The sequence below is a fragment of the Chenopodium album genome, chromosome 8 (assembly GCF_948465745.1).
Source record: "Chenopodium album chromosome 8, dcCheAlbu1.1, whole genome shotgun sequence".
Classification (NCBI taxonomy): Eukaryota; Viridiplantae; Streptophyta; class Magnoliopsida; order Caryophyllales; family Amaranthaceae; genus Chenopodium; species Chenopodium album.
In genome coordinates this window covers 26,331,748-26,344,040 of record NC_137841.1, presented here as the reverse complement: position 1 = coordinate 26,344,040, position 12,293 = coordinate 26,331,748, and the positions used below count along the sequence as shown (strand labels likewise).

Here is a 12,293-nt window from a genome sequence, read left to right as displayed (position 1 = left end):
ATGAACTTTGATTCTTAAATAATGAACATTACATTTAAAAATTATAAACTTATAAACATTGTCTATTAAATAATGAACATTGTCTATTAAATGATGATCATTGAGTTTAAATAATGAACATTACATTTAATAATGAACATTTTATTTGTAGCATTTAGGTAGGGGTCTTATAAATATTTCTTACATATAGTTATGAATTTATCTATTATACATTATGAACATTCAGTGTTATTTAATTTATATCAGATACTACAGTTGCAACTGAATTTATAGAAGCTAAAGAATATGAATTAATGAGAAAAACTGTAAGTAGTGATGATGAAGCATATGATTTGTACAATGATTATGTTTTTAAGATTGGTTTTAGTAAAGGAAGGGGAATGTAAGAACAGGTGGTAAGACTGCTGTTTGGAGAAGTAGGAGATATGTATGTTCAAATGCTGGTTTGAAGGATGACTCTAAGAAGCATTTGAGAAGTTAGATTTTTGTACAAATTACGACGCTTTTGTGGAGTTCATTATTGATCCACAAGGTGTATGTACTGTTGTGGATCATTAGATGGATCATTATCATCCTTTAATACCAATTGAAAAGAGACATTTGTTAAGGTCTCAAACAAAAGTGAATAAAGAGCAATTGAAGGTCATAAGTGTAATGAAGGCAAGTGGAGTTATGGTAACTGATTCACTATGTCTTTTGTCCAAAGAAGTTGGTGGTTTGCCGAATTTTGGGTGTACTCGAAAGGATATATACAATGCTTTGACTATTGAAAAGGCCAATAGACTTGATGACTCGGATTGTAATCAATTGATCAAGTATTTTTCTCAAAGGCAAGCAAAGGAAGCTGATTTCTATTATCAGTTTGAGGTATATGAAGGAAATTCTCTTACTTGTGTTTTTAGGAGAGATGGAAGAATGAAAAGGGATTATGAACACTTTGGTGACTTGATGGTTTTTGACACTACTTATAGAACAAACAAGTATGGCATGATATGTGCCCCTTTTTGTTGGTATGAATCACCATTGTAACAATGTCATGTTTGGTATGGGATTTGTTCTTGATGAGAAAATAAGCAGTTTCATATTGTTGTTTGAGTCTTTCATGAGATCAATGGGTGGTGGGCGTCATCCGATTACTATAGTGACAGACCAAACACCTTCTATTGTAGCGGGTATAAGAGAAATTTCCCAAATTCTATACATCGTTTGTGTACATGGTACCTTGGGGAGGACTCAAAAAACAAATATTTTACATTACTTTTTCTACTTTGTTCATCCAAAAAATTTACATTAGTTTTCTCTTTACATTACACCAGACTATCTTAGCTAGTTAGGAAACATATTACCCTTGAAGGTGAAATTCAGAACTCAATGGGTCATTCATAATGTCCTTAAACGTAGGGTCTTGATTTTTGAACATATGATCAAATTTCGATGCTTCAATCATCAGCTGCTCCCACTCCAAACCTGCACTACTTGATGACCCAAACACCGTCACACCTGTACTACTTGACCTAAACACCGACAGAGTGATAAGTAACCATACTGAATATATGTCTAAATTGTGTGATTATGCAGATTCTTAAACTTGTACATAAAGCTCACTGCTATACACAACTTGTTACTCATAGTTAACAATGAAGTTGAACCACCAAAAGGACAAGAAAAACCGACCACAAGACAAACCAGCAGAAGAACCATCAAAAGAAGCACTAGAAAAAGGGGAAAAATAACCAGAAGAACCATCAAAAGAAGCACTAGAAAAGGGGAAAAACCACTAGAAAAAACATCAAAAGAAGCACAAAAAGATCAATAAAAAACAAGTTTACAAAGAAAAAGGTATGAAATGTTTATGTACATTGTATATTCAAATTGTAAATGCATATATTCATATTAAAATGCTTAACTTCACATTATAAAATGCATAATCTGAAACAAGCAATGCATATATTTATATTAAGCTATGTCAAAGGTATATTGATATTTATACTATTGCATGTTGTAGACACCCATTTGTGTCTCCCCAAAACCAAACCCGGTGATGAGTGCCTTTCACGTCGAATCAATATCGAATGAAACGAAAGTGTGGAAAGGTCTAGTGTTGCGGAAAGTTTTATTTCTTTTCTCTTCTCTCTGTTTTTGAAAACTTTATTTTAAGAAAACAACCAATCCAGTTTGGTTGGTCCATGATATGGGTCCAATAGTGGTGTAGTTGGATAGGGTTTGCAAAGACCTTTCCAACGATATATTATAAGCCCAATTCCGATGAATATTGAGGAAATTATGGCCGATTTACTAAACTGGGTCCGGTTTGAGCTTTATGTACGGCCCAATGATCTAGGGGAGGGCCTAATATAATTTATCATTCCTAATGCAATTAGGAATGGTTTTAGTCTTCTAGAACATTATAGAAGGTTCTTTTCATTCCTAATTCAATTAGGACTCTTCAGAGTTTTAATCAAGATCAAATAGCATTTTCGATGGAATTATATTATTTTATCTTCCAGTACAAGAAATTTATCAGATTTTCGAAAACGCGTTGAAAACCACTTTGGCGTCCAACCCCAGGCCTTGGCGCCAGGCGTGGCGCTAGCCACTGGTGCTGGCGCCAACTAGCCAGGGCTGGCGCCAAGGTTGTTTTTCGATCTTCAGACTCTGTTTTGTTAAATTATCTTTTTTGGATGATTTTCTCTATAAATATCGTATCAAAAACTCCATTTTCATTCATCGACTCTCTTTATTCACCAACGATCTTCATCTTTCTTTCATCAATTCTCAATAATATTAATTCTTTAGTGTTCTTTTCTAAACTTTGTTTTCACACACAAAATTCCGCATTCACAAGATCTAGAAACACCTAGCCATATTCGAAGTTGCCTTCGCCCTAGACGTGAAAGGTTTTAATTTATGAGGGTTTGGTCCCAAATCTCTATTTCAATTATTTAATTTAATTGTTTTGATTATTATTTTTCTTGAAGTTACTAACGTGTGTATTTTGTTATTAGAAAGAGGTACGAGGCATCAAAGTAAGTACTTTATTGGTTTTTATTGATATTATGATGTAGAAATCATGTTTAGATAGTTATTATGATTCCTAGTATCATGTCTAGGGTATTTTTAATATTAAGTATGATTGTTACGATGCTTCCTATATTCTTCCTAATATTTATTCATGTTAGTATCATGTTAGGGTTAAAGATTTGATTTTTATTGCTTAGTGACATGCTAGGGTTTGTTATTAATCTTGTTAGTATCATGCCTAGGATCTTGCTATGCTTTAACATGATTATAATTATTATTCTTCTTGATTATTTATTATGTTGCTTGATATGTATTATATTTTATATTGTTATTGCTTGATCACCTTTATTGCATGTTAAAGGGAATTTGTACTTGCAATCACGCTTAATAAGATATTTAATAATCTTGTTAGGTTAACTTTGATTATAAATTCAAGTGATCGCCAATAATAGTTATTTGTGCATTAAATTCAACCAACATAGATTAAACAGGTTTAGGGTTAATCATATTGATTGCATGTTAGTCAGAAAGCGCATATGAATACGATCAGAATAAAGTAGAGGCCTATTATTAGGGCAGGTTCAATCTCTTTTAGGTTGGATTTGTACCATCATCCCCGAACCCTTATTTAGTTCATGACCTTATGGAGTTGACGATCTCTTGGATCGTTAAGGGGTGTAACCTTCACCTCGTGAACGGCTTACAAGTTCCTTAAAAACTTGTTGGCGACTCTTTTGCTCTATCTTCTTCCCTTTTGGACGCCACCGTACTTTAGTGTATGATCACAGTGGGGTTCAAGCTAGTGGGATTTTTAAAGGCTTGAAATTATTCCCTACACATGTTCTTTATTTTTATGCATTATGTTCATTGATTATTTCAAAATGTTCATTATATAAATATTTGTTAATGATTTCTCTAATTCAATTAGTATGTTTTGCATATGTTCATATTTTATACGCATATGTTCATATTTGTTATGCATATGTTCATATTCTGTATGCATATGTTCAATATCTGAAATGCTTATATTCACTAAAGAAAATGATGGCTATATCCATATTTTGAATGGTTATGTTCACATTTGGAATTGCATATGTTCATATTTTGATTGATCGTTTTTTTGTTGCTTCTTAACTCTCCCACTTCTTAATGCACCTTACAAGTAATGCATATGAACATGAGCCTATAATTTCAAAACAACTTATTTTCACATTCTATATGAATATGTTCACTTCCTGTAATGTATGTATTCACTTTTCCTTAAAATGATTATGTGTTCAATGCTTATATTCACATTCAAAAATGATTATGTTCACTTTCTATATGCATATGTTCATTTTTTTAAAATTTACATCATTCTATTAGGGTGAAACATATTGCAACAAAAAAGAAATTATCAAGCAAAAGTTCAGAAGCCTCAAGTAAGAGTTCACAAGCTGAAGATCAACATAACAAACAAAAATCAAAGACACAAAAAATTTAGCACTACTACAAAAAAGGGATTAGAGAACGGTTGAAATAAGCCTTATAGAACGTCTTAAAGGCATTCTACTACTAAGCGATGTGTAAAGTTTATAGAACGGGCACAAGAGGCGTTTTATATGCAAGGAAAAGAGAACGGGTACAAGAGACGTTCTATATGCAAAAGATAGTTGTTCTCTTTCCTACTTCATATGCTTATAAAAAATGAATAAAAGAGAACGGTTAGCTAAGATAACCGTTCTCTTTGATTATTTTTTATAAAAAAAGTATAATAATTTTGCAGCACGGAGGTTGCATCCGTACTAATCTACATCATCAATCAATAAATCAAATTGAATTTAAATTGTAAAACTCGAAGTCAATCAAATACTAAATTAAAACAAACTTTATTATCATATTCAACTAAATACATCTCTAGTACATTTTGTTACATTTCAAGTGAATCAAAATCGAAGAACATGATATTGATAAATGATTCCAGGAAGATCTTTAAGAATTTCTTCTCCTTTTATGTCCGATGAATCTATTGAAATAAAAAACAAGTTATAAATGTATGAGATACATTGATAATGAAAATAATACATCTTTAACAATTGTAAGGTCAATCATATGTTTGTCGACATTTTCAACAAAATAAATCAAATTAAACTTAATATCCTTGAAAAAAAAATATTAGATGAATCATCTATCTTATTAATATGAAAACAAAACAATGACTGAACACAAAACTATACATCATTTCAAAACTAATCAACAAACACAAAAATTTAGTGATTAAAATCAAAAGATCTCACCTTAATTGGATGAACAATTAACAAATAAAAATAGATGTGGGGAAAAAATAAGCACAAAAAATAAATGATAATTAACAATGAACTAATAGAAATCCATTTTAAAAGTCATTAACACAGATAGATTCAAACAAAAACTGATGCTCATAAGAATTTGACAATCAATTCCAATTCTGAAGAAATCGATGTTCATGTAAAATCGAAGAGGGGAGAGAGAAGTTGACCTTCTTGACGAAATCATTGATGGAAGAATTGAAATTGGAGTGTGGAAATTGGACATCCATAATCGTTCAGGGGAGGGAATCTTCGAGTTTTATCTTCGTTGCTTATTGTTCTGCCATTGTTGAAGCTCCAAATTTGGGCATTTTATACTGAGGACAAGATGGGTGTTTTGCAATTAGAGAATTTGATGGAGTTAGGGTTAGAGTGAGCAACGGAGAACTCTAAACCAGATCTGATAATATAAGAGAAACAAAGAAAAAGAAAAATTTTGAAGAAGGGAAAGGGAAAGAACGAAGCCATTAACGGCTTGGCTTCAAAAAAAGAAAAAAAAAAAGAAGAAGAAGCCATTAACGGCTGATAGTATGAGATAGGGTTTGAGAAAATGAGAAAGGCGTTAAAATCCATAAGGAATGAAATAGGGTTTGCCAATTTTTTTTTTATATGTTAAAATCAAATAGAACGATTAACTAAGAAATGCGTTCTATATAATAAAATTACAATTGAATAAAAATAATAAGTAAATCAAATAGAACGGTTAACTTAGACAAGCGTTATATATAATCTTGGAGATCGCCTATCTAAGTCAACCGTTCTATATGTTGTGTTTTTTAATCTATTTTTTGTAGTAGTGGAGAAAGATAGAGGTGTGAAAGAAAAGAAAACTCAGAAAAGTGACAAAGTTGAGGTGGTGAATAGAAAAAAAGTGAGAAAGTTGAGGGTGTAAAAAGTGAGAAGGCACCTAAAAAAAGAAAGAGAGGTGAAATTGAAGATGTACATGAGTTGCTGAATCTTGATGATGTTGAAGATGTGCAGGATTATGGTAAGTTGCAAGTGAGGGTTGAACATTTCAAATTCCTAACGTTTGCATCAAATTTGAGCCCTTTTAAAAAAACAAGCAATTGTTAACATGGAATTTAGAGCATTACTTAAAGTAAATCTGCCACAAAATGACTAATCATTTTCTGCTCGGCTTATGCATTGTTTTGAAGACAATAGATGCACACTTTATCTTCCATACAACAAATCTATTGTTATTTGTGAAGAAGATGTTGAAGTTGTGTATGGAATCCCGAAAGGGGAGAAAGAAGTGAAAGAGGATGAATATGAGGAACAAGAAGAGACTCCTTTGACTAGATGGAGAAAATAATAGGGTGTTGTATTTGGCAACCCTAAACACACAAAATTTTGCAGAAGTATGAGTCTGAGAAAGAAAATAAGAAGAATTTGGAAATAATGAAAGAAAAGATGAACAAAAAAAAAGCTAGAAATGAACACTGAACCTGCGAAAGTGAACAATGTTGAAGTTGATGAAATCTTCATTATTGATTTCATTGTGTTGGCTGTAAATTGCTTCATGAAGTGCATCCAAAGCATGCAATGCCACTATAAGTTTCTGTTCTCAATCAAGAATGTCTTTGAACTCAAGGAATAGAATTGGTGCAAGTATGTCCATGATAGCTTAATAGATACAAGCATTCTTGGAAATTGAATCCAAGTGGATTTTACAAAGAACCTCTACCTTTTCTTATGGTATGCCATTATTTTCATATACAGTATGTTCATTTTTTTTAATGTTATTTGTACTTATGCTAAAATCATGATTTTTTTCTGTTTTTCTTTTCTGTTGTTTTACTTTGACTGCTTTCAAAAGAAAAACATCGTGCCACCAAGAATTCCTCCTATCATATCGTGGTCGAAAGGATGAAGTTGGAGAGCCATGGAATTGGATGGGTAATATTTTTCCTAGAGCTGAAATCAAAAAGGAAACAACACAAGAAGAATCAACTAATATACTAACGACCAATGTTTGATTAGAAAATATACCTATACTATTGCATGTTCATTATTTTTATGCATTATGTTCATTGATTTTTTCAAAATGTTACTAATATAAATATTTGTTGTTCGAGAAATATTCTAAGTATGTTTATGCATATGTTCATATTTTTGTACGCATATGTTCTTTATGCATATATATGTTCAATTTCTAAAAATCTTACGTTCACTTTGAGGGAACCTATGCATGCATATGTTTATACTTTGCATAATTATGTTCACTTATATTCACATGTTTTATGCATATGTTCATATTCTGTATGCATATGTTCAATTTCTAAAATGCTGATATTCACTAAAGAAAATGATGGCAATGTTCATATTTTGAATGGTTATGTTCATATTTGGAATTGCATATGCTCATATTTTGAATGGTTATACTACCAAAAGACATATGCATATGTTCATACTTTGCATGATTATGTTCACTTTCTCAAATTTATATATTCACTTTTTTTATGCGTATGTTTGATAATGATAGTATTTTTTATTTCTTTAATTTTTTATGTTCATAGTTTAAGGCGTTATATTCATAACGTTTCTTATGTATGTTCATTCTAGGAGGAATTTATGGAACATTTTATTGACTTAGTCAAAACTATGGATGGGTATTGTGAAAAACTGGGTGAAAAGCTGAAGCATGCAAAAGAACTTTTTCTCAAATAATCTTCTTTTCAAGGCTATGGGAGAATATACTGAAAAGAAATTGAAGAATCCTTCAATCTTGAGTCAAGATGAAAAAGTATTTGGTATAGAGCCTTTCTTGAATGCTTTAGATAAGGCTGAAAGGGATTTTTTGGAAAGGGTACAAGGTAAAAATAAAACTAGAGAAAAAACATAAGCAAAGGGAAGAAGACATTGAGGGAGTTATTCGATCCAGAAAATTCTTGGAACTTAGAGATCGACATAGAGCACACTCCTAGCCTAATGGTTCATCCGACTGAGACACAAATGGCACAAACAATTGATCTGAACCTTGGGCTAGGTATGGGAGGGTTAAACAATGCAAGTGTGGAGCAGGAGCTGAAAGGAATGGTGTCCTTCGAACAAGTGTATTATTATGATAGCGGGTTCAGAATTATTAGAAAGCTAATATATTCAGTAAGGTCAAGTGATCGGAATGCCTGGGTGGAGGCCGCTTCCGATCAGTAATATTAATATAATTAATATTACAGCTTAATCTTGACTGAACCCTTCGGGTCACACCCAAGCAAAATATACGAACCAACTCGACGAATTAATTCGGAAGAAATTAATTCGTCGTCCGAGTGTTAAACATTTAGACGTCGGAAATTCGAGCTTGGAGCGTCGAAAGCGAGCGTCGGAGAAACTCAAATGTCGAGCCAAAATTTAGGATTTGGCGAGACGGGAAAATGCATCAAGTAACAAGTAAAATCCTAGCCACGCGAAAGGCTAGGAATGCATGCCCAATAGGAGCATGCCACGTGGCAGCACACGTGGAAAAACGCCATATGCACGTTGGCAGCCACCTAGTGGCAGCGTGCCACGTTGGCAGTGTGCCACGTGGCAGCGCCATGGTGGCGGCGCGCCACGATGGCGACACATGTGGCAATGGCTGTGGACCCGGGTTGATGGGTCATGGACACGGGCCAAAATAAAATGGGCCAACCGAACCCAACTTGGGGCTCAAGGTTGGGTGACACATGGTTAGTTCACATTGCATGTGAAATGCCTTTGGGACCAAGTGAGAAAGTGGTCCACACCTAACCATGTGACACTTGTTACTTGTTCCTTTGTTTATTTAACTAAGGGTTGAATTTACCAATCTTTCCATGTGGGATCTTTTTGTGAAAGGTCCCACATTGAAAGATGAGTGAAATTCACAAGGCATACTTCCTTATAAATAGTCATGGCATGGCTTGAGAATTCTTTGCTTGAGTGGGAGTTAAAAAGAGCATTCCATAATTTTTGGGAAAACTCTTAAACTCATATAACACTCGGGTTTTGGTCGGACCTTGCTAACCCCAAGGTAGCGGACCTTAAAGTTGTGTTCGCCTTTTTGTGGGTGGATACCGTCGGAGGCGCGGCGCTTGACGTGCTCGTAGCTTTCAAGTAAGAGCCCCGGTTTTTGGGCGAAGCTCGCTTCGAGGGTAAGATTCGTTATCTTTTCTTTGTGATTATTTATTTATGCTTTATGATTTTAATTATTGCGAGTGGTTCCTCGGGTCGGGGTTGTTTCCGCGGTGAGTCAGACTCACCAAACCCCAACAGCGGTATCAGAGCCCCGCTCGTTTATTTTTATAATCATGTTTTTCAAGGTTTATTTTGGCTTAATTTTCTGGTTTAAGTTGCTAATTAGATTAGTAGCTCGGTTTTATTTATTTTAATCCCGTTTTAATGTCGAGTTTGGCCCAGAACCCAGATTTTCGCCCAACACTAGTGAATTTTGGGTGGAAAACGTGTTCTGGAAAGGTTTTTATCCCCAAGAAGCCTGTGATTTTAGCTAAATTCTGACCAGAAATGCCTTTTTCGAGGGGTTTTTCGTTTTTGACGAAAAATTTTAAGTCTTTTCTAAACTTGAAATTAATGGCATAAATTGTTGATTATATGGTTGATTATTTGCATTATTTTCTGCATTTTTATGTCCCCTTAAAGCACACTTACTTGGTAGTATTTGATGCTTAAAGGTTGATTTATTTTCACATAATTGCAAACTAATTGCTTTTTAGTGTGAAAGTTTTATTTTTGAGGCTTCCTAAGTGTTAAAGATTCAATCTTTATTTGTGATAAGTGATTGAAACTATAAAAACCACTAAATTCCATGTTATTTTGTGTTAAACTTTGATGTTTTAATCATTTTGAGTTGATTGGAAACATAAAGTTTCGATTTTTGTGATAGAAATTTGGTTATCTTCATGTTGGAAGATATAATTTTCAAGGATTCACAAAATTTAGATGTTGGAATTTTCATTTGAACATTAAAGTTCATATTTTTCCAACTTCCCTTTACTTTGTCAAATTCTCAAGTTTAATTTAAATTGATTACATTGAAAGTGAGAAATTGCCTCAATTTTATGTTGCACCAAGCTAAACCAATTTAATTAAGAATGGTCCTTGGAATTATTTTGGTTATTTGCACTTTGAAAATTTTATTAAGTTAGACTTGTTTAAAATTTTATTTTGCTCTCTAAATTAGTACTAAAATTAATTTAGAATTAATTATTTTTGTCTCGCGAAAAGGGATCAAATCCCGAGGCTGTGGCACGTAAAACGAGGCAATGCACCACCTTGGCGAGCCGGGCTGCATAGCAGCCCATATGTGGCGTGGGTCGTGTGTTCGTTTTTTGGCGTGTGCGTATGCTTGGTGCGGTGAGGTGACTAGCTGTATTAAGGCTTAATGTTAATTTTTTGCCGTTTTACTTATTTTAATTAATTTTGTTTATTTTAATTAAAATTTTGGGAGGCTAGGCCTCGGTTTGAGCGGCATTGGCAAAATTTCATTTTGACAAGTTTGGGTGCTAACGACTTAATTAATTAGATTAATTAAGGAAATGCGGAATTTAGTGGGAGCTTCAATTATTAATGACGTAAATTATATAATCGGTTAAACAACTTTGACTAGTTTTAATTAGGCGTGTTAATCGGATTAACCACCTAGATTAGTTACTAGTGCGCGCGTTGTTTAAATGTATTTTTACTTTGTTTTAAATTTGTAAATTGCATGGGCCATTCACAAATAGTGAATGGATGAATGGAATATATATATTCTCTCTCACAGGTTTTATGAAATGGCAACTAGTGGGACCCGACTAGGATAGAAAATACGGACTACGTGTCGTTATGTATTTTTGTAAATCTAAATACGGTCTACGCACCGTTAAGTATTTTTGTACTTTAATATTTAGATTATTCCTAGTTGTAGATACTAGTTTTTGCATAGTTTGGTTAAGTCTTGAAGACGGCGTATCTTGGAAGACAAAGCCTTGAATTGCAAATGAAGACCTTTTGAAGATATGAAGATTTCAAGGGGCCATGCTAGTTGCCAATATGCATCTATAATTTCGCTTTATATTTTATGCTTATATATATGTGAATTTTTCGTTAGATGCATGTTTAGGTTTTCTTGATGTTGCGATGATTAGTTAAGTTCACTTAAATCAACCAACATAGAAATCCTAGGTCCCTAATAATATTGAGTCAAACTTGCCTTTCCAAAACAACACTTACTAACCGGACGATGGTGATGGTAGGCTACGCCAAAGCGAGGTGCCATCACTTCTCCAAGGGGCATAAGGCACACCGGGTGTGCACGTTGGTTTTGGTTTAACTCATCGATATGAGTGAGGAGTCCTCACATACCGTGGCAAAAGAGATACATCGTCAAAGATGCATTAGATGCGACGATTGTCTAACCAAGAGTGGCTTAGAGCCATTAGCAAGGCAATGCTTACCCTAGAAGATTGAGTGTTTAAGACAAGCCAAAGCACGCTTAACCACTCTTTGTTTCTTCGGATCTTGGAATCGCCTTATTTTCGCCAAATAGGGACAATTATTATGCGTAAATAAGACGTTTAATAAGATTGAAGTTTGCATGAATGCTATTAAATTTCAAACTTATTATGTTCTTGATAAATGGTTATACTTAGCACTTATATTTATAGTATTCTAAATCAAATAATATTGTTTCCATGATTGGTAAAGGAAATCCTTGAGAATAGATCTCAAAGACAGGAAAAACATTTCTAAAATACAATTCTCATAAATGACTTTTATAACTAAGTCCGAAAGGACGGTTGGACATCATGTATTCAAAATACTAGGTAGTTTTGATAAAACATGAGGAATTGAGTTGCAATCTCAAGATTGACAACCAACGTATCCTTTCGCATCATACATAATTGAGTAGGACTCATTGATGTAGTAATTCGAGTAAGAATTAATGGAAAAGATGGAACTTTGTTTTACGGCGCACTAGGTGCT

The 12,293-nt window shown here is 33.5% G+C and overlaps 1 protein-coding gene across 1 annotated transcript; it reads left to right on the top strand.

Annotated features, from left to right (window-relative positions):
• Nucleotides 1-558: 558 nt before the first annotated feature.
• Nucleotides 559-1,029, top strand: LOC145642859 (protein FAR1-RELATED SEQUENCE 5-like). The gene has a single exon (XM_081694021.1). It carries the CDS (start codon nt 559-561, stop codon nt 1,027-1,029), a length of 471 nt encoding a protein of 156 aa, XP_081550147.1.
• Nucleotides 1,030-12,293: the final 11,264 nt, after the last annotated feature.